The sequence below is a fragment of the Pyrgilauda ruficollis genome, unplaced genomic scaffold (assembly GCF_017590135.1).
Source record: "Pyrgilauda ruficollis isolate IOZ18807 unplaced genomic scaffold, ASM1759013v1 scaffold9, whole genome shotgun sequence".
Classification (NCBI taxonomy): domain Eukaryota; kingdom Metazoa; phylum Chordata; class Aves; order Passeriformes; family Passeridae; genus Pyrgilauda; species Pyrgilauda ruficollis.
Window position 1 is genome coordinate 599553 of NW_024531043.1, and position 22717 is coordinate 622269.

At 57.4% G+C, this 22717-nt stretch overlaps 1 protein-coding gene across 1 annotated transcript in view; it reads left to right on the plus strand.

Moving 5' to 3' along the window:
* Positions 1 to 13262: 13262 nt before the first annotated feature.
* The window catches only part of RTN4R (reticulon 4 receptor), a 69551-nt gene continuing 60096 nt past the window's right edge, over positions 13263 to 22717 (plus strand). The window contains exon 1 of the mRNA XM_041488808.1: positions 13263 to 13367. Within this exon, the coding sequence (XP_041344742.1) occupies positions 13346 to 13367 (22 nt within the window). The 5' untranslated portion in view covers positions 13263 to 13345. The remainder of the gene's footprint in view (positions 13368 to 22717) is intronic.

A 22717-nucleotide genomic window follows, 5' to 3' on the forward strand; every position in this document is an offset into this window, starting at 1 on the left:
GGGGGCGGGGGGTGGTTAGGGGGTTAGGCAAAGGGCCAGCTGGGCTCTGGGCTTGGAAAAATCTCAGGAGGAAGGATAAGGAATCCCTGCTGTCCTTGCCATGCCAGCATCCATCTAGCACGGTCTGCCAGCAGTTGTCTCCTCACACCTGCCCTGTTCCTGCACTGCTCCCCGAGCATCACTCCTGGCGCAGAGATGGAGCTGGGAGATGGCCTCAGCCCCATTCCACAGGGAAAAGCCCCTTTCAGCCCTGCCCATCCTCCTTGGGATGCCCACGGCAGCAGCACATCTTCCACACTGCCTCTGCCTCCAGCCCATCTGCAAACAACCCAGAGCTGCAGTACCCAGCAAAAATGTCAGGCTGGACACTAGGAAAAATTTCCTCATGGAAAGGAGGGCCAGGGCTTCGCAGGGGCTGCCCAGGGAGGTTTGGAGTCCCCATCCCTGGAGGTGTTCAAGGAAGGCCTGGATGTGGCACTCAGTGCTCAGGCCTGGTGACAAGGTGGGGATTTGGAACAGGTTGGAATCAATGACCTTGGAGGGCTTTTCCAGCCTCAGTGATTCTGGGATTCTGTGAATAAAGCCAAGGTTCTCACTTCCAGCAGACTCTGGGCAAAGCCTCCAGCCCTGCAGGAATCTCTCATGGAAAAAGAAGCCAAAATTGCAGTTCCTGCAGCATGGAAATGCTCAGGGCTGTCTTGCCTGGCAGCTGCAGCAGTCTCAGCTTTGTGCTGGCTTTGCCTGATGTTCCCAGAATCTCATGGATCAACACGCAGAGCCCGTGGCAGCAGCCCTGTGCCAGGCCCTGGCAGCGCTGCCCTTGGAGGGGACAGAGGTGACAGCGGGGCTCAAAGTGATGCCCTCTCCTCAGTCTGCCATTCCCCAGCTCACAGTGCAATTCCTGCCTCCCTCATGCCTCATTCCTCATTCCCCAGCTCACGGTCGTCCTGCTTCTTATCCCACCATCGCGAGTTCCCGACCGGCCCAGTGCAGTTCCTGCCTCTCCTGATCCCGAATTCCCGAGATCCCGGCCGGCCCAGTGCAGTTCCTGCCTCTCCTGATCCCGAATTCCCGAGATCCCGGCCGGCCCAGTGCAGTTCCTGCCTCTCCTGATCCCGAATTCCCGAGATCCCGGCCGGCCCAGTGCAGTTCCAGCCGTGGCCGCACAGATGGCGTCGGGCCGGGCCGTGTGAGCGCGGCTCTGCAGGGCCGGCCGGGCCTCACACAGACACAAACCCCGCAAAATGCCGGCTTTGGACAGCGCTCGGTGACCTGGGAGATTTCTCTCCTTTTCGTGCTCAGCGCTGTCACTCTTAAAATCCACTTCAGCGCTGCCAGGCAGCATCATCTCCTGCTGTAAAATCCCTGCCTTGAAATCCCCGTGAGGGGGCTGTGGCTGCTGCCTCTGGGGCTGCCTGAGATGGGCGCGGTGCTGCAGCTCTGCTCGGCGCTGTCCCTGCACCGGTGCTGCAGCTGTTTTGTGCAGTCCCTGCACCGGTGCTGCAGCTCTGCTCGGTGCTGTGCTTGCACCACTGCCTTCCCGTGTCCCCCGGGCAGCAGGGCCGGCCTCCAGCCCCTGCCAGGCTCCTCGGTCCCTGCCAGCTCCCCCGAGGGCTGCCCCGCTGCTTCCTTGAAACTTGTCCTGTACTTTACTTTGAATGCAGCAGGGAGTCAGAATTCCGCCCACTGTTCCCTTCTATTCTTGGCCCTCCGCTTCCCTCACCTCCCAACCAAAATCTGTTCTCCTTCTGAAAATGGCTTTGATTTTCTGACGGCGAGAAAGCAGCTCTCCCACGGGGGTTTGGGCCGTGGGCTGGCGCCCCCCGCTCCGAGCAGCCCGGGCCGGGGGCTGCCCCTGCCCTCCCGACCCCTCTCTCCAGCCACGCTCCGCTCTGCCTGCTGGCAGCAGTTCTGCAGCTCCTCCAATCCCTGCTTGTTGCATTTGTCGCCTGCTTGTGCCAGCACTGCTAAATTTACGGGATTGTTGCTGGGAATTAGCGGTGTGTCCGTGTTTTCCTCCCTCCCTTCCTGCCTGCGACTGCCGGGCGAGGCGGAACGCGCTGTTTGTCCCCTTTCCAAGCGGCTCTGTCGAATCAACAAGAACAGATTATTCATCTGCTGCGGGAGGCTAATTGCAAACAGCCAGGAAACAGAGGATGATTTCATTGGGAAGGATGGGCAGTGCTGGCCCTGCCCCGTTTGGCACCACGGGTCAAACCCGAGCTTACACCTGGTGCCAGCAGCCTCTGATGGCTTTGGGGTCCCATTAACAGCTGGTGCCAGCAGCCTCTGATGGCTTTGGGGTCCCATTAACAGCTGGTGCCAGCAGCCTCTGATGGCTTTGGGGTCCCACTAACAGGGATGCTGCTCAGGTGGGCAGCAGCACAGCCCCATCAGACCCAGTCCAAGCAGCACCTGCAGTGACAGAAACCCCTCCAGCTCATGCCCAGGCACATCTGTAACACCTCCACCAGCTCCCTGAGCTCCTGAGCCTGCACTGGGGGAATTCTCAGGTGCTCTTCAGAGCTCTGAGGTCTCTGGAACACAAAAACCCCAAACCAGCATCTTTGTGCTGCGCATTTTACATCCTTAGCCAAGAGGCAGCACAAACAGCAGCCCCAGGGCAAGAGGAATATCTTGGAGGTTCCTCCAGTCCAGGAATGTGGAAGGGTTTGCTGGAGATGTGGTTTGTGTGTCGTTGTCACAGCCACTCCTGGTGGCATCTCAGCTGCACACATTTGTGACATTCACCCTGCAGGAGCAGCATGTCCTGAGTGTCCTGAGTGTTGTCCCCTGCTCAGGGCCTGGCCAGCACAGCCTCAGGAGTGCTGGTTCTGCAGGACATGGAGCCATGGCATTGGATTCCCAGCCCCTGGTGCTGCTGCCAGGGCTCTGAACCAGCAGCTGCTCTGCAGAGTCAAGTTGCAATGAGAGGAGCTGATTTCCATGGGCCGCTGAGCCTTCCCACAGAGCTGCATTCTGCTTTCCTGCAGCCTTCTGGCTTTTCCTGAAAACCACTCGCTTTAGGAAGCTACGTGGGCACTTGGCTTTTCCTGGGGCACTCTGCAGGAGCAATTCTCAGCTGTCACTTCAGTGTCTGCATTGCTCTGGGCGAGGGTGGGCGATGGAGGGCCACCAGACCAGGGGAGTTCAGGAGGTGGCCTGATCCCAGGAGCCCTTCTAGGCTCAGGCTGCTGCCAAAACCACACCTCCTTCTCACTGTACTCAGTGGTTTTTTGCCAAAGCACTCAGTTCCATGACTTTCATTTGCCACTTCCCCTGTGGAATTGGGTGCCCAGATGTTCCCCTGCCCTTTGCCAGCAGAGCAAAGCCATGGCCTTCACAGGGATGTTTCTCAAGCCTTCATTAAGAGCTGGTTCAACAGTGCTGACAGCATTTTCTTGGGGTTATTTCTTAAAGCTGAAATAGTTCTTGTAAAGCCTTGAAGGTTCCAGCACATCCCCTGGAAAACCTCTGTGGTCCAGAGCAGCAACAATGCGCAGTAATTCTGTGCCTGGTGAGCAGGGTGAGCTGGGCTCTAACACAGCAGCTCCACAAGGCCAAACCTTGCATTTGCTGGGATCATGGCAGTTTGGGACAATAATTGCCAAACGGGATCAAAGACAAATCCACCAGATTTGAGCTGTTTGAGTATTCCTGCACTCCCTTGAATATAGAGCAAGTTTCAATGCAGAAAAAAAAAAAGGTTTGAAAAAATCCAGCTTACCACAGACTCTCTCCAGGTGCTGTCTGGGGTCAGGTTCAGTCTAAAATCTCCTTGGAGTGGGAGCAATACTTTGGTTCTCCAATCTTCTGCCCAGTTTGGCACAGTCAGTACTGGAGAATTCTGCTCTGAACTTTGCCCTTCCCTGCAGTCCCACACATTACACTTTCAGGAAAACACACACTAGAATTGTATTTATTTGTTTAATTCTAACTAAAGAAGACAACACTGCCTTGCCCCTCTCTGAAGATCCTACCTAGGGGGCCCCAGGAGCAGCTCAAGCCAATCTTTGCAGATAACTGAACAAGTATTCCCTGCTCTACCCCAGCTTCCCATCTTGCACCTTCCTCCAGCTCCATAGTTTCTGTTTTCCATGAGCAGTTTTGCTGCTCTTTAGCCAGCTTCTCCAGCACCAAGCCATGCCAAGTGCCATGCCAGTCCCAGACTCATCAGGGAGCTGTGCAGGGGGTGGCACACTGAGTCCCTCACATCCCTCGGGCACAGCCTGCTCGTGGCTCCCCTTGCCTGGGGCCAGGGGGGTTCCTCCTGTTGTGCTCCAGGGACCTCCAGGCTGTTCTTGGGGATCTCGTTCTTCTTCAGAGCTGATTTCTTCTCCTCAGGCTGTTTGGAAGGTTTTAAAGGGTGGCTGGGCACAGTTCCTGGTGCATCACACCATACCCAGCCCCTCCAGTGCCCCTACCCAGGACCGTCACACCATGGTGGCACATCTGTGTGTCCCACACGGTCTGGTCCAGCTTGAAGTTGTGATTTGCCTCCAGCCTGCCCTGCTCCCCTATCCCTGTGTCCTCTCCTTCCCCCATTCCCCATCCCCCCTCTGCTTTGGTTCCTGCTCCAGGGTGGTTCCCTTTGCTCTTTGTTGATGGCAGCAGTGAAAGGAGAAGAATCCAATTTTTGGCCTGAAATAGATTTACCCTCAGTGCCCCTGGACAGCCCCTGGAGCTGGTCCATGTTTGGTGGCAGATCCCCATCCGTGGGGGCAGAAGAGCTGCCCAGGTGTGGATAGGACACCCTGATGTGTCTCACACCGCTGTGCCTGCCCCAGCACAGCTCTGCTCAAGGTACAGGAGCGTCCCCGGAAGTCTCTGCAGGCCCTAGAAATTTTCAAGTTAAGACATGAGCTAGAGGAGTAATCCAAAATGAATAATTTATTTTGGTGAATTTTCCTTCCCTCTGTTTACAGATTGTCTCAGAGCAGATTGCAGCTTTCACACCTCAATTCATTATTGGAAACTATTTGCAGATAGTTCCCGGTCTGCAACTCATTTGCTAACTCTGCTGGGAGCACTGCAGATCTGAAATCAGAGCTGCTGTGACTGGTCAGGTGGTGCTGCCATGCTCTCATTCCTCTGTGACATCTCTGACGCTCAGGATGGGGCTGCAAGGGTGGCTGCTCCCCAGCACAAATCCCATGCTCATTTTCTGCCAGGGCTCTCCAGCAGCCTTCCTGCAAGTCCCTGCAGCTGCCACGACAGCCAGGGGTCTCGGGAGAGGAGGGGTCAGCCTGAAAAATACACAAGGAAATGGAAAACAAACAAACAAACAAACAAAGTGAGGAGGAGGAGGAGGCACATCCCAGTGCCTCGAGGCAGAGGAAGTCTGGGCAGCGATGTCCATCCCACCGCTGGAGTGGAGGAAAACACGAAGCTGAGCGCTCAGATAACAGACAGATAACGCATGGATTACAGCCCACCCCACCAAGTGCTGCCCCTGGGAACTGCAGAGCCCCTGGAACGCAGAGCTCAGAGCAGCGACCCCAGCTGGGTCCCGTAGGTGTGACTGTGCTGCCTGGAAACAACAGAGGAAACTCTTGTAACTGTGCTAAAATAGTAAATTAAAAGCAGACCTCTCTTTGGAAGCTTCCAGGGGTCCCAGTGGTCATGGGCACACCCAGTATTGTATTTTTACAATTTTTAGAGGTTTAACAAATTAGCATATCTAACAAATATTGTCCAATTAGAAGAGCAGTTGGTTAGGTAATTTTCCCCCCAGGTACTGCCCTGCTGGAGTTGGTCCAGGGCTTCTTTACCTCACTTCTTGTTATGTCTTCTCAAATTCTGATTAGAAAATGGAATGTTCTTCTTGTTGGTCCTCTACTTGAAAATAAGACTAAACAGTATTCCAGGAATGTGTTAGAAGGTTAGCTTTGTACTCTGAAATCTAAGAGAAAGGATAGGAAAAATACCAGGAGCTGTATAAACACATTTTAATGGTGTACAAAGTCACAAATACATGAAAAATACAGAAAAAGCAAAAATGTTCAGGCATCAACTGGGCTGGAGCCGCCATTCTTCAGCTGCTGCTCCCAGGACTCTTCCCACTCCTTGGCTGTGTGTCCAGCACACACCCAGACTGCAAGGTGTGCTCACCAGCCTGTGTGTCCAACACACACCCGGACTGCAAGGTGTGCTCAGCAGCCTGTGTCCAGCACACACCCAGACTGCAAGGTGTGCTCACCAGCTGGGCCTGGAGGCTGCTGGGAGGGCTTTGCACCCCAACAACCTGCTGGGTGTGGAAGCCATGTCCACCTGGAGGTTTGGCTTTGAGGTGGGGCTGGGAGCAGCTGGTGCAGAATGGAGAGGCCGTGGCTGTGCTGGGCTCCCTGGGCTGGCCTGGGGGACACCCAGCACTCCCAGTTCAGCCCAGCCCCAGAGACCGTGGAATGCACAGGGCTCCCCTGGCCCAGCTGCATGGAGGAGCAGCTTTTGCTGTCAGGTCTTTGTTCAGATTTTGCTGCACATCTCCCTCTCCCCTTGGCACCCCCTGCATGTGCAGAATCTCTGGGGTGGGCTGGCCCCAGCTGGATGTTGGGTGCCTACCAAAGCTGCTTTATCAGTGCCCTCTGCAACTGGAAAGGGGAGAGAAAATAAAGGGAGAGGCAAACACTGGGAGAGATCCCTCCCTGGTCACCATCACAGGCACAACAGCCTGAACCTGGGGATAGTGAGTGAATTTATTACCAAAAAATCAGAGCTGGACAATGAGAATAAAATTAATCTTAAAAAAAGCTTTCCTCCACCTCTCCTTCCTATTCTTTCTGCTCTGAAGCCAGGCTGGGAGAGCTGGGGGTGCTCAGCTGGAGAAAAGAAAGCTCCAGGTAGAGCTCAGAGCCCCTTGCAGGGCCTGAAGGGGCTCCAGGAGAGCTGGAGAGGGACTGGGGACAGGGGATGGAGGGACAGGACACAGGGAATGGCTTCCCACTGCCAGAGGGCAGGGATGGATGGGATATTGGGAATTAGGAATTGTTCCCTGGGAGGGTGGGCAGGCCCTGGCACAGGGTGCCCAGAGCAGCTGTGGCTGCCCCTGGATCCCTGGCAGTGCCCAAGGCCAGGCTGGATGGGGCTTGGAGCAACCTGAGATAGTGGAAGGTGTCCCCCAAACCATTCTGGGATTCCCTGCAGGTTCCCAGCTGTTCACAGTGAGTGCAGGGCGAGCTCAGGGCAGCCCCAAGCCCAGTGGGACCCCTCAGGCCGGTGAGTCTCCCCAAGGCTGGAAAGGGAGCAGCTTTCTGCAAGAGACACCTGCATAAATCAGCAGTCCTTCTTGCACAGCCTTCTGAAGGATTCCTGGCACATCCCAATCTCAGCAGCACCGCCAGGACCAGGTGGGAACCTTTTACAGAGGGGATTGATGTGTCAGGCTGGAGCGGTGCGGGGATGATTTACAGGAACAACTCGTCCACGCCGACCCCATTGCTCAGGCAGGAGAGGCTGAAATGTGAGGGAAATCACGGAGCAGGAGCTGCCAGGGCCATCACTCACTGCTGGGAGCAGCAGCAGCCTGGGGATCGCTGGAGAGACAGGTCTGGGTGCACTGACAGAGGTGCACTCTGCACAGGAATGTTCCTGGTCTCTTCCCAGACCTCACCTATCCTGGCATTCCCAGAAAACCCTTCTGTTCCTTCAGAGCAGAGCTGCCATGAACTGACAGAGGGAGCCTTTCTCTCCCTGCCCTGCCCTGCCCAGCCCAGCTCTGGTGCAGTGTTTCATGGCAGGAGGAGCAAAGCAGCCCAGGGAGCAGCACAGACACTCGGTGCCTCTCCCTGAGCTGCTGAGCTGAGCAGGGATGGAGCGCCCTGCCCGCCAGGGCTGGAGCCAGGCAGAGCTCACACCAGGCCCAGGGCCAGCCAGCAGCTCCTGCCATGTCCTGTGTCCCTGCACAGCACCCAGGGGTGGTCAGCCATGCCTCTGTCCTCTGGGCACTGGGCTGGCCCTGCCAGTGCTGGCCCTGGGCAGCCTCTGAGGTGCTCTGGTACCCAGAGCTCACTGACTACAGGGGAGAATCCAGGCCTGGCACCACCTGTGTGAGCTGGAGGGACCCACAGGAACATGCCCAGCCCTGCCCAGACCCCCCAACAACCCCACCCTGTCCATCCCTGGCAGCGCTGTCCAAAGGCTCCTGGAGCTCTGGCAGCCTCGGGGCCGTGCCCATTCCCTGGGGAGCCTGGGCAGTGCCCAGCACCCTCTGGGGGAAGAGCCTTTCCCTGATCTCAGCCTGAGCTGCCCTGGCCCAGCTCCAGCTCTTCCCTGGCTCCTGTCCCAGAGCAGAGATCAGTGCCTGCCCCTCCTCTTCCCCAGGAAATTCCTCCTGTGGACACCTGGGCTCCTTCTCTCTGTGGCACACTTCCTGTGGGAGCTGAGAAGTTCTGGAGAATGATCCCAGAACAAGGTCCCACCTGCCACAACTTCACATCAACTGCTCATACAGTTATGTGTAAAATACCTGTTTTATATTGTAAATGTTTGGTGTACAGGTAGGATGGTTCAGTCTTGGTACTCTGTTCTGCTGGAAAAGTCACTCTGCCAGCACAGAACTTCTCTGCCCACAGCAGTGCATCAGTTCAGGCACTGAAAATGGAGCAGGAGCTGCTCTGGGTGCCTGGATAAATCCTGTCAGCAGAGATCCTCCCCGAGTACGCCCCTGGCCCAGGAGCCCTGCTGATGTGGAGCCTCCAGTGCCTCCCAGTGCCTCCCAGTCTGCAGGGGCCATGTTCCAGCTGCTGGAAATGCCCAGGAAAGAGCCATGGTCTTGGTGCCCTTCACAACAGGTAGAAGGTGTCAAACAAACTTTGTCAGTAGTACAGCGGTCGTGGCTCTGGGGAGCCCTTTTCTCTGTAGGTGAGAGTCTGCGCCGTGGTGTGCCCAAGCCTGGCCTCAGAGCAGGGGGAGACTGCTTTAAAAAGCTCTTGTGTCTTTGCAGGGTGACTCTTCCAGAGGGATGGTTACCACTGGAGCAGGTGACATTCCCCCAGCTGCTGCTTGCCCATCTCCTCCTGTCTCCAGCGAGCACAGGCAGTGCCAGAACTTGGCAGAGACTCAGTACAGAGTCCCAGGATGTTCTGGTCTGGAAGGGGCCTTAAAAGAGCATCTGGTCCCCCTTCCACTAGAAAGAGGAAAAAAAACCGTGGTATTTTAGTGCCCTTTTCTGCCTCCTTGCTCCTCTCAGAGATGTTTCCAGGTGCTCCCAGCCACATCAGACACAGGACAGGTGCAGCCACAAGACCATGGGGAAGAAAGGTGAAAAGCCTTTACTGGACCAGAACAAGATACACTTTATTCAATATTGGGATTCAGGTATCTATTCCTTTAGGCTATGTTAAAAAAGAAAGAGGTGGGTGCGAGCACAGCAAAGGGCAATGAATTCCCATGTCATGTGCCCTCTCTATTTCCCCACATCCACCTCTCTCAGTGCCCACAGGCCCAGGAATGTGCCCTAAATCCTTTGGGAGCCCTGTGCTCACAGCTGAAGAGAGCAGGGATGGATGACACTTTGCAAACAAGACTCCCAATGTGCAGGAAGAGAATTGATCCTGGTGTGATTAAGCATCAGGTAGAGATGAACATATAATTATCCAGTCAAAGCAACGTGGCTTCATCTCAAGGAGGCTGGCTCCTCTCCAGAGTGACTCCCACTGTAATTGTGAGCACCCTGGCTCCCCAGGAGATCTCCTGCTTGGGACTCCTCTCCTTCACCCAGCTCTTGCTGGGCAACCCCTTGCCATAAAGAGAAAGGGGAAGCACAGATGCCACACAGAGAAATGGGAAGCACAGATGTCACACAGAGAAATGGGAAGCACAGCTGTCCAGCACGGGGCAAACAGCAGAGCCAGTCCCCTGTGCCTTGTCACACGGGCCTGGAGAAAGGGCCAGCACGAGGATGCTGTGGAGCATCACTGCATGCCGAGGTCACAGCCCCACACTGCCTCATGGTGACCTCTGTCACAGCTGCTGGATCAAACAGCCCAAGGAGGGGCAGGAATCTGCAGCAGGAGTCAGCCCCAGCCCTGTACAGATGTGCTCTCTCTATTTCCAGATTAACCTTTCAGAAATGTCAGCCAAACAACCTCTGCCTCCCTGGTACAACCTGGAATTTTCGGGCCTGTGACTAGAGCTTCAATTAACTCCTTCAGTGCTCCTGCTAACCTTCCAGCCTTCTCCCAGGAAATGTCAGCTCCAGGGTCCTTTCTTCTGCAGCTATTTTGATGCCTCACACGTCGGTGACCTCTCTCCCCTGCTGCACCACTCGGGATGGTGGAGTCAAAGGGCACTGCTGAAACAGGAGCGCTTGCAGGTGTGTTCAAAAGGGAGGAGCAGCACATTCCTAACCTGTGCTAGCTGGGCTGCCACTGCAGCAATAGCAGGCAGGGTGGGATCATCCTCCCTCCCAGAAGATGTCCATAAACCAACAACAGTGTGCTGCAGCAGATTGCACAGGAATGTTCCTGGTCTCTTCCCAGATCTCACCTATCCTGGCATTCCCAGGAAACCCTTCTATTCCTTCAGAGCAGACTTGCCATGGACTGGCCCAAGCACCCAAGAGTGACCAAAGTGTTCCAGGTGTGGCCCAGCTGTGGCCCTGTGGGCACACTGCTCATCTGGCAGCACGTTCATGAAGAGCTCTCCTGTTCATTAAGTGTTTACAGGACTCCTGGAAAATCCTGGATGGGCAGGATGCAGCTGGGAGTCATCCAGAGCAAACAGAGGGAAAGGGGCAGGCAAGGCAGAAGGGGCAGAGAAGATCGGCGGATGCCTGAACTGGGCTGGAGGTGTGGGAAGGAAGGGGATTAGGGAATCATCTCTGCACCTTTGCACTCTGCAGAGGCAGAAAGAGAATGGCCAGAGGGAGCTCCCTGCCCTCCCCAGGTGCTACCTGCCCTCTCCAGGGGGCTGGAGGAAGGGGCTGCAGGCCCCGGGCTGCATAGAACTTCACATCTGCAGTTACAGAGTGTCTGGACAGCTCCCCTGGATGATTTTCAGATGAGGTTTCAAGGAGCTAATGAAGGTATCCCTGCCCACAGCAGGGATTGGAACCAGATGAGTTTTAAGGTCTCTTCTAACCCAACCCATCCTGTGATTCTGTGATTCTGTGATTCTGAGCCCAGCACCTTGGGCTAGCTGAGGCTGTTGGCACAAATAAGGCCCACACTGCGTAAATCACCCCCATCTGCCCCAAGTGTCCAGCTGCGTGCCTTTGGTTCATTTTCTTTTTTCCATAGATGATTGTGGGCTGGGTCAGTTGAGGCACCCTCAGCCTCTGGGTGTGGTGAGAGGGTGCTGCACACAGGAGAAACTGAACCCTGGCTCACCTTGCAGTGATGCCTACATGGAAAGGTGGAAACTGGGCAGGCCTTGGCGGGGTGTGGTTGTGACAACAACCCTGAGGGCAAGCTGGAAGAGATGGCCAATATTGGGGTGGCAAACCCAGTGAGGAATGAAGGCTCAGTAGCATTTCTATTCCTGGTGTACACAGGTAAAGATAATTACACACATTGTAGAATGTCAGAATGGATTGGGCTGGAAGGGACCATCTCATTCATTCCCACCCCTGCCGTGGCAGGGACACCTTCCACTGTCGCAGGCTGCTCCAAGCCCCAGTGTCCAACCTGGCCACAGCTGCTCTGGGCACCCTGTGCCAGGGCCTGCCCACCCTGCCAGGGAACAATTCCTTATTCCCAATATCCCACCCATCCCTGCCCTCTGGCAGTGGGGAGCCATTGCCTGTGTCCTGGCACTCCAGTTCTTGATGAAAAGTCCCTCTCTCGCTTCCTTGCTGCCCCTTCAGACCCTGGAAGGTGCTGTGAGGTCTCAGCACAATCTTCTCTTCTCCAGGCTGAACAATCCCAGCTCCCAGCCTGGCTCCACAGGGGAGGGGCTCCAGTCCAGACCTGTTCCCAGAGTTCCATGTCCCGTATGTTGGGGGCGCCAGGACTGTATGCAGAGTTCCAAGTGGGGTTTCACATGGATACACACACATCCAATACACACACATCCACACATTGTCCGTGGCTCTGGTGGCAGCTGAACCTCTGCCTAGCACGGACAGAGCCACCACCTCCCTATATCGTGGATGTTCAGCTTTCCCTGGCACAATCCTTTCCTCACTGAGCAAATGAGTTCACTTAATAAAAATCCATCTTTCTGCTTCCCAGACGGGACGGCTGCAGATGGGATCTGCCTGTGCAGGAGCCCTTGTCCCTCCAGGCCAGGGAAGGGGGCCGGAGGGCTCAGCAGGGTGGAAATCCAGCTTCACCCTGCTTCAGCTAACTGGTTACAGTGTAACCCTCACGCTCTTTGGGTAAACTGAGGCAAGCTGCTGTCCTTCGTGCCCGCGGGAGAGTGATCCCAAAGGGCCGGGATGGCGAGAGGGCTCAGCCACAGGGAGGAGGTCTCCTTCGGGCTGTACCCAAAGGGCTCTCTCACATCCTTCCCTCGTGAAAGCAGCGGCTCCGCACCCGCAGCAGCTGAATCTGGTGAGGAAGAGGAGGCACCGCGGGTTCGGGTGTCTCTCGCCGCCTCCCCGGCGTGCGGATCCAGAGCAGGGGAAAACACCCGCCGAGGTCTCCGGTGCCTCCCGAAGGGCTCCGAGCCGCGGTCCCCGGGGCGGTGCGGGCGCGGCTGCGGCGGGAGGTGGGGAGGAGGGAGCGGGCCCGGCGCCCGCCGCCGCCCGGGCGTCCCTCTCCGCCGCTTCCTTTAGGTGGCACCTCTCCTCCAGGAATGAGGCTTCCGGCCCCGCGCATCCCTGCCCGGGCCGCGGCCGCGCACCGCGGGGGCTCCGCCGCGGAGCCGCCGCCGTCGGAGCGGCCCCTCCTCCCCTCGCCAGCCCGTGCCCGGCTCCCCCGTCCTCCCGCTCACTCCTCCAGCCAGTAAATCCGATCTAGGTTGATTCCTCTCACGTCAAACCACATGATCCCATAAAACATTCATCGCCTCTCCATCCCCGCTCGCTCGCCGCTCGCTCCCGGGATACAGCGCAGCCGGCTCCGCTCCCCGCCGCGGGATCCGCCGCAGCCCCGGCCCCGTGCGTGCGGCGGGCGGGCGGGCGGAGGGAGGAGGAGGCAGGCGAGGCGAGGCGAGGCGAGGCGAGACGAGGCGAGGCGAGGCGAGGCGAGGCAGGGAGGGGGAGCCTCGCCTGGATGCTGACTCCAGCTCGGGGGCTGCTCATTCCCCCGATGAGCGAGGGCACCGGGAGCGCCCCCCCCTCCCCGTGCGCCGCCGCTCCCCGCTCGGGCTGAAGTTTGGCTCCGGGATCTGCCCCGCTTTCCCAGGGATTGTACTGCTGCCGCTCCACTTTGCGCCTCCAGACGTGCCTTCCCCGACCCCTAAGATGAAGAGGGCGATAGCTGAAGGTAGGTGCGCCCCGCTCCCCCTCCGCCGCCGCGGCTCCCCCGGGCAGGGCACGGCGGCCGCGGCCCCAACTTCGCCCGGCGCCGGGAACTTCCCTCGCTGCAACTTTTTTCCCCCGTGGGGTCTTCGGGAGCGGCCAAGGTCCCACGAGGAGAAGAGGGACCGGGGGCCGGGCCGGGAGCGGGCGCTGGGGCCGGGAGAGGCGGCGGGGAGGGCGCGGGGGGAGCGGGAGCGCCGCGGCTGCGGGAGCGGAGCGGAGGCGAGGCCGGAGGGGGAGCGAGCACCGGGCACGGCTCGGCTCCAGCCGCGGAGCACGGCAGCGGGATGGAAGGAGGACAGAGGGATGATGGAAAGGGAACAGCGGGGTGGAGGGAGAGCAGGGGGCTGAGCCCCCTCCAGCCGCCGCCCAGCCTCGGCTTGGCTCAGATCGGCCTTGGGGTGACCGAGCGAAGTTGGTGCCTCCGGGGGAAGCGCGTCCCCAGCCCGCATCCTGCATCCCGCATCCCGCGGCGGAGGGGCCGGGACGGGCGGGAGAGGGGATGGGGCAGCCCGGCTTCCCCCGCTCGCAGCCCGGCCGCCGGAGGAGCTCCGGCCCCGCTCCCCGAGCCCGTCCCGCTAGCAGAGCCTCCGGACGGGGAAGTTCCCGGAGGGTCCCGGGGCCCCGCAGGGACAGCGGATCCTGGGGTGCGGTGGGGGCTACCCGCAGAGCCCTCCCTTAGGGTCCCGCCACTTCGTGTTCGGAAGCCGAAGGCTGGGAAGGGCTGGGGGTGCAGGGCTGGACCCCCTTTCCACTCGCTTGCAGCGCCGGGGGAGAGGCACGGAGCTCGCAGCCTGGCACGGGGGGCTCTGCCTGAACCTTTTCCATGGACTTTGGTGATAATCTTTGCTTTCCGGCCCCGCTGTGCGGGCTGGGGCTGGGGCAGGGCTGGCACAGGGGCCGGGGGCTGCGGCGGCTCCCGGAGTCCCCCGATCCCGCCGTGCCGTGGCCGCTTGCTGGGGCTCCGGGGGCACCGGGACGCGGCCCCAGCTCGGGAGGGACACTCGCTGCCGGGCTGCGGGCTCAGCCCACTCGAGAAGCGTGTGCCGCCCAGGTGTGCTCGCTGGGAACCCAACCCACGGATTGCAGTTTTGAACTGGAGGGATCAGCCCATCGTGGGAGCTCCCGGGCTGGCCAGGTGCTGGGCAGGGGAGGTTTGGGCATGCGGAGCCTCTGCCTGCTCTGACTCTGCTCCCGGCTGTGCTGTCTCCGGCTCGCTTCCCATTCCCGTCAACGACACAGATACAATTCTCTTTTCCTTTCTATTTTGGAGGGCACTCTGGCTGATTTATTTGTGCCGATCAAAGGACACATCCAAGCTGTGATCCACACCGCACATTGCCTCCTCGAGAGGCTTTGTGTCGATCTGAAACGTGAAATGGCCAATTTATTCCTGTTTGGGGAACACCTTGGGAGCAGGCTCTGCTGCCAGCTTCTCCCCGGGCCCGGAGGGGATGCTGATAGCCGAGCCTCCATTTGCCGGGGCCGTGCCCGGCGCGGGGGCTGCCATGGATCCGAGCCCGGCGGCTCGGTGCCCTGCTCGGCCCGCCGGTGTCGGGCTGTGCCGGGGGCTCTTTGTCCCCCACGGTGCCGGCAGAGCCGTGCAGGTGCTGGGTGTGCCCCGATCCCCTCTGCTCCATCCCCGCTGCTGCTGCAGCGCTGCTCTCCCCACGCAGTGACACTCCCGGCTGCCGCCAGCGTCGTGTGGAACAACACAGGGGATAATGAAATATAAAAACTGTGTTACAACTGCTTTATTTATAGAACGAGGCTTGGAGGAGTTTGGGGTTGAATTATTTGCTTTTTTTGCTGCAGTTTATGAATTGCTCCTGTGAGAGCCTGGCTTGCTAGCAGGTTTGGCTGGAAAGTCCTTACGAACCTGGGGGATTCAGTTTAGCTGAGTGTCCATCCTGCTGGATCTGGACTACATTTCCCACTGTGGGCTGCCAGGATGCTTCAAGTGCCTTGTAAGCCAGAAATAGCCACCAGGGGCAGTTGGACAGGCAGAGCTTTCCCTGTTCTCAGCACTTGCTGCCTTATTAACACGATTCATTTTTACTGAAAAGGGGCTTTCTATGCTTTTTTTTTTTAACCCGTTTTTTTTTTTTTAAAAGGGGGTTTTTTTTTTTTTTTTTTTTTTTTTTTTTTTTAACCCGAATACAAACCCCTGGAATAGGAGAACCTACATCAACATCACCGATGTGAGAGCAGCTCTTTTTTTTTTTCCTCTTGAGAGAAGACACCATTCATTGCATTATTCTGTATTTCCTGTCTTTATAATGTAAATTTTTTATCAAGTGCTCGCTGCATTTTCTGGGCTTTGTCCCCCCTTTCCCAGCCGGCACACAGACCTCAGACCTGTATTCCATGGGCCCATCAAAGGCTGTGGTTGGAGAGGTTTTCTAAGGAGGAATGTGCTTAAAGAGGAATTTTAGGGCACAAAGGTGGAGGTGCTGTTGCACCACTTGGTGCCTGGGCGTTGAACTGGTGCAGGCATCCGTTGTTCCCTGCTGGATCTGGGATGTTTTCCCAGACAAAGCTGGGCCAGAGAAGGAGTTAATGAGAAGCACTGAGAAAGAGTGGAGGGCTGCGGGCAGCACGTGCTGAACCAGCCGAGTCCCTTATGAATTCCCTCAATCCCCAGCTCAGGAGCTCCCGGCTTGCCATGGGAAAACCTCCTGGGAGCCTGATGTGTCCATACAGGAGTGGGAAGGAGAGGGAGTGGCTGGTGGGAAGGAGCAAGGGGACAGTTTGTCACACAGCATCTCTCTCTGCTCTGCCCTGCTCCCTGCCCTGCTCCAGGGGCCAGGAATACAAGGGCAGGAGAGTGGCTGCTGCTCCATCCACTCATCCTGTGGAGCTGGAAGCTGGCAAGGGCCACGGGGATGCACAGCTGAGATCCCACATTCCCTGTGCCAGGCTGTGCCTGCTGACACAGGCCCTGTGCTCTGTAATCTTCTTCTGACCCCAACAAGGACTAGGGCCTCAGCCTTCCAAAGGAATTACCAGAATCCAGCGGCACAGATGGGAATTTTCCACATTTTTCGTCTCAGAAGCAGCAAGGAGCCTGTGAGCTGGGGGCAGGGAAGGGGAGGATGCTTCGAGGCTGCTGCACCTCTGCCCAGCCCTGCCCAGCCCTGCCCAGCCCTGCTGGCTGAGGGCCCTGGGGCACCTTCCCTTCTCTGCCCATCCTCCTGAGCCATGCACAAGGAGAGGGGAGATGGCCTGAGCCAGAGCCTGCCTACAGAGCAGGACGAGGCAGACTGCACAGAGCTGAGCTCTGATTTCTGCTCTGAGCCTGCCCTGCTGGCTCTGGCGGCTCAGCCCCACCGTGCTGGAGCTCATCCCCGGCACGGGGGAGCTGCAGCCGGGATTCCCCTGCAGGACCAGCAAGGAGCCGCTCACTCAGGTGTGCGTCCTCTTCCCTTTGGATTTGCAATGCTGTCTGCTGCTGTCACCTTCAGTTAGACAGACCTCCGAGTGCCAGGCGGCTCTTTTGATGTTCCTGAAGAGGTTTTCTCTTTATGCAGGAGGCACAGCCCTGTGGAACAGGAGCGAGCACCCTGCAGCACTGCACGGAGGGGCTGTCAGAGGCAGCAGCTCAGCGTGGGGCCTGCAAGGGCTGGGACTTTCTGGGAGGGCTTGTCCCTCCTGGGAGATTCTGGGAGAGCTTGTCCCTCCTGGCCATGTGGGAAGCTCTGTTCTGTGTCCCAGAGCCAGATGGATCTGTCTGGGGTTTGTGAGTAGCAGCATGTCAGGGCTTCTCCATCACAGACACCCAGCGGTGTGGGAGGGAGGAGTGAGGCTGGTGAGACACAAAGCCCACCTTCTCCTCCCCTTTCCTGCTGTGGCTGCAACTCTTGGAGGTTTCCAGAGGCTGAGGGAAAAGGGGACAATTGTACTGAAAAGTCTTAATCAGCTGAAAGAGGCTGAGGGTGGATCCTGCCGTGTTTGCACAGAGATGCTGGAGGAATTCGTGCAGAATTTGCTCAAATGTGCAAACTCACCTCAGCCTGAGCTGTGTCTGTGTGAGACTGCTAGGACACACAGGAGTGGGAGTCTGGGGTGGCTGGTCACCCTTTATGAGGTGTTCATAGGGGTGTGTGGGCTCAGGGCAGGTGACACGGCTGTTCCCCTGGGCTGCGTGCAGCTCACGGCCAGGCCCTGCCTGTGTGGGCAGAGCACACCTCGTGGTGTGGCACAGCCCCTGACCATGCCTACTTTGCTTTTGGAGTGCTCCTAGAAGGCCTCTGGAGTCTGGTCTTGGCCCTGCTTCTTCCTTCTTTGTATCCTTGAGCAGGTCAATGAGCCTTTCTGTGACGTAGTCTCAGCTTTTCCAGCACTGTCCCTTGGAGAGTGATGCTGAGTTATGTCCCAAGGGACCCAGGATATGCTTAAATTCAGCCCAGAGCTGAGGTGTGGAGGCTGAGCAGTCACTAATCACCTCCTTAGCACTGCCACAGTGGCAGGTGACAAGACTGATGATCTCCTGAGGGCTGTTGCTGCATCCACAGCAGGTTTGTGTCTCTGGGCTGGCCAACCTTCCTCCCAGCCTTCACACTGCAGATTTTACAGCATTTATCGTCCCTCTCCTGGAACCAGGAGATTAGAAAAGCACTTGAGTTTTATTTTGAATCCTCCCTGGTTGTCAAGGAAAGCAGAAACACTCCACAAGCACATGCAAAGCATCAAGGAGACTGGAAACAAGGAAACACAAACACTCCCGTGCTGGGATTTTTAGTTCAGTCTCTGGAGAGCTCAGCAGTTTGAGGCATCACCCTAATGACTCTCAAGTAGCAGTGTTGGGTCCTGTCTGCATGGCTTAGGCAAGGCCAGGCTCAGAATATTTCATGAAATCACGGAATATGATGGATATTATCATCTGGGTACACCTAGAGCACCTCTGGAGGTATCTAAAGAACCTCTTGCCCAAAGCACAGCTGATTTCAAAGCCAGATCTGGCTGCTCAGGGGCTTGTCCTGTCCACCATGGATGTCTCCCAAGGTGGAGATGCCCTGTCCTCCTCCACAGGAGGACAGCTGAGGCAGCCCAAGCCCTTTGTCACCTGGCCTGGGTCAGCACCATGGGTGCTCCCTGCCCCTTTGGTGAGCTGGGGGTGCCTGGCTCTGTCCCTGGGCATGGCAGGGCTGGGGCAGGAGCGTTGGTGAACTTCGTGCTGGCTCCCTGTGAGGTCAGAGCAGGTGCTGGGGAGGTATCAAAGAGGGGTGAAAGCAGGGGTCACAGCCAGGTGCCATGGCAGGGGCACTCAGGGTGGCAGCAGGACACTCAGGGTGGCAGCAGGACACTCAGGGTGGCAGCAGGGACATTCAGGATGGCAGCAGGGACATTCGGGATGGCAGCAGAGACACTCAGGGGGGCAGCAGGAACACTCAGGGTGGCAGCAGGCCCTTGCAGATGTTGTCCTGTGCCTGTGTTTGCTTTGGTGGCTGCTCCTGGGGAGAAGCCCCTGGCCAGTTGGATGTGGCCCAGTTCCAGCTGCCCCAGCCTGCTGTCCCACATCAATGGTAATTAAACAGAGCTCCCCTGCAGCTCTGCAGTCCTCAGATGCACCCTGAGCTGGGAGCCTTTCCTGACACCCTGCAGGGACAGGAGCCTCTCTGAGGACACACAAAAACGTGGCCAAATCCCAGAATCCTGGAGGTGCTGCGGGAAGGGTCCAGAACGGAACTATTGCACCTCAGCTCAGGTCTGCTGTGGATTTCTCTGTCCAAGCTGTGGAAAGCTCCAGTGATGGAGCCTTGCAGGCCTTTCCCACTACTGGAGCTGATTGAAAAGCTTTTCCTGATGTCTGAACTGAAGATCCCAAGCTGAAGTTCTTGGTCTGCCATCCTTTCAACTGCCCTGGAGTAGGTGGAGGCTGGAATTAAATCTCCCTTCACCTTCTCTTTGCCAAGCCAAATCATCATAATTCCCTCCATGTGACCTTGTACGACATACTAGGACATATCTTAGGAAGGAATTGTTCCCTGAGAGGGTGGGCAGGCCCTGGATCCCTGGCAGTGCCCAAGGCCAGGCTGGACAGGGCTGGGAGCAGCCTGGGACTGGGGAGTTCCAGCCCAGCCAGCCAAGGACAAGGACTGGACATCGGCTCCTTCTTCCTTCCAGGAGCTGCATCCTGAGAGGATCCAAACCCTTTTGCCCCAAGGTGCTTATTGACTGGAGCTGACTCACAGAAACCTCCTTGTCCAGCATTTCTGTCCTTGATACATGGTCTGGAGAGCCTTTATTGTCAGCTGTGCTCTGATCCCACCCCGAGCTGCAATTCCACACGAAAGCAGCCGGATCCAGCAGTAGAGGGAGGCTCAGTGCCTGTGTGAGAGTTCCCAGCCCATCCCGGCTTTTCTCCGTCCCGCTGGAGCTGGACACGTTCCTCCCTGGCTCTGGGAATCCTGGTGCCTTTCCAGCACTCTGTGCTTTGTTTTCTCTCTCCGTGCTGCACCTTCTGCTGGAAACAAAGGGATGTTTGCATTCCAGCGTGATGCTTCCTTTATTCCCTGAGTGCAGGGGATAATTACAGTGCCTTGCACTAATTGATCCCTTATTAGTGATAATTGTGATTTACGTGGTGCTTTAGGAAGGGGCATTTCTGTGGCAGAAGTGATGCTCTAATGTCACACTTGTGATGTGTCACCTCATCTCCCGTGAGCTGCTCTTGGGGGAAGCGGGTTCACTTTTATTTTTTTGTTAAAAACCAATCTTTTGCAAGAACCATCTGGCTGCTAAATTCTCCTCCCGGAGCTGTGCGGTTTGCTGGGAGTTCATTTGCGTCTTTAGCTACTAAAGAGGAAGTAAAAGTGACTGATTAGTCTGAGACTGGGACCATTCACATCAAAGTGACAGATTTTGCGAGCAGGATTTGGGGAAGTGTTTAAAACTGGTGCGTTTTCATTAAATTTTGAAGACTGTGGGCAGAAGTGCGCTCTCGGCACTGCAGCTCAGCGCTCAGCCCTGCACCCTGGGTTGTTATGTCACAGTGAATTGTGGGGCTGCTCAAATTTGCCTCTGCTTGCTTGATGACTTTAAATATTGATTTTAATTGTGCCTCTTTCTTAAGGCTGTGAGTGATGGTGGGAGCCATGGACAATAATCCCTGAGCACAACACAGCCATGTGCACTGGGAGGTGGGAACTCAGCACTCAGACTGGCTCTCAGCACAGGAGAGGGGGAGAAAGGAAAATACCTCTGGAGCCCCCAAACTCAGCTTTCCCTGCTCCCATGGGGGCTTTGCAGGGATGTGCCATGAGCTGCTGGCCAAGCTGGGCTCTCAGAAGCCCTTTGGGGGTGCTGGGGTAAGGCTGGGAGGGCTCCACACTCTCCCCTGTCCAGAGGGGTCGTTGGAAAGCCTAAGAGCAAATCCAGAGTTTGGGAATGTGGGATTTGTCTGTGCAGAGAGAAACGGTCACCTGGGAGGCACCAGGACCTGCAGGACTTGCACTACAAAGATCTGGAGGGACAGGACACAGGGAATGGCTTCAAACTGACAGAGAGGGGGTCTAGACTGGATATCAGGAAAGATCCTTCCCTGGGAGGGTGGGCAGGCCCTGGCACAGGGTGCCCAGAGCAGCTGTGGCTGCCCCTGGATCCCTGGCAGTGGCCAAGGCCAGGTTGGACAGGGCTTGGAGCAGCCTGGGACAGTGGAAGGTGTCCCTGCCCATGGCAGGGGTGGCACTGGATGAACTTTGATGTCACTTCCATCCCAAACCAGTCTGGGACTCTGGGATTGCACGTCCCTGTGCCACTGGCATGTTTTCAGGAGCAGTGGGAGCTGTGGTGTCCCTCTCCCTGTGCCCAGGTTCCTTCCCAAGCACACATCCTGACAGATGTGGCCCTGATCAATGCTCTGTGGCCGTGCAAACACGGTTAGCATTGGCTTTACACTAGAGGGCTGTCTGTCCCTTTCCCTTCTGAGAGCAGCCCGTGTGCCAGGAGTTCCTGTGGCAGGATCCTAGTCTGATCCTGTGGGGTGGGGAGTGCTGCAGGCTGGTGCTTGGTGCTCAGCTCTGCTCTGTGCTGCTCAGAGCAGCCCTGCCCTGGGCTGGAGGCCCTTTGGAGATGTTTCTGGTGAAGTGCAGCTCTCTGGCTCTGCCCCGTGTCCAGCTCAGCAGGAAGCAGCAGTTTCCACAGAGGATTCCTTCTCCTCCTGTTTTTCCAGGCCCCTTTTGCTGTCAGGAGTAGAGCACTCTGGTAGCACAGGGATGCTCTGGGGTTCCAGGAGTGGGGCATTTCCTGCTGCTGCCCTGCCCTGGTGAGGATCTGCAGCCCTGAACATCTGCACATCCAGTTGTGGAGTGACAGACAGGAATTGCTTTGGAAATGGCTCTGGGGGCTGGAGGAGCTTTCAGTGTCCCAGGCCTGAAAGAGATTTGGCAGCTTCTGCCTGAAAGTTCAGCTCGGACAGCTGAAAACTCCTGTCACCTGCAGGGCTGGGACCTCTGGGGACATTGCCACCATGAAGCCTGGTTGCTTTGGTCCACTGCTGCCTTTGTTTCATGGAATCACAGAATATCCTGAGCTGGAAGGACACCCAGGATCATCCAGCCCAGCCCTGTCCCTGCCCAGACCCCCCAACAACCCCACCCTGTCCATCCCTGGCAGCGCTGTCCAAAGGCTCCTGGAGCTCTGGCAGCCTCGGGGCCGTGCCCATTCCCTGGGGAGCCTGGGCAGTGCCAGCACCCTCTGGGGGAAGAACCTTTCCCTGAGCTCAGCCTGAGCCTGCCCTGGCCCAGCTTCCTGCTGGCTGAATTGAATTGATTTGTTTAATTCTGTCCCCACTCACCTTTAACCCAGCTAAAGACAGAACCAGCTAAAGCTTGCCTTTGCCTGGCAGACATGGCTTGAATTCAGTCCTGCCTGGAGAATTCCAGCCCCAAACACAGCCCCTCAGTGCCTCCTGTGTGCTCATGCCATGCAGTTGTGGCACTGGCTTTTCCTGTTCCTGGATGCCTGGGCAGTCAAGGTTTGGGTCAGTTTGGGCAAAAGTGGTGATAACTGAGAGCAGCCAAGTCCCTGGGGACTGCCCAAGGCTCCTGGCCATCCCAGCTTATCCCCCACTCCCCCGCCCCGGTGAGCAGGGCTGGGGGGAGTGGGGAATGAGCTGGGATGGCCAGGAGCAGGTGAGGGGGCACTGGTGGGCACTGGAGCACTCTGGGGCTGTGCCCAGCACACACTCAAGTACAGAGGTTGGTTCTTTGACACAAGTTGGTTTATGAGCTCCAGGCACTTCTCTCCCTCCCTCAGTTTGTCCCTGATGTGTCCTGAGCAGGGGGAGGGGTTAATGACGGTGATGCTGAGCTC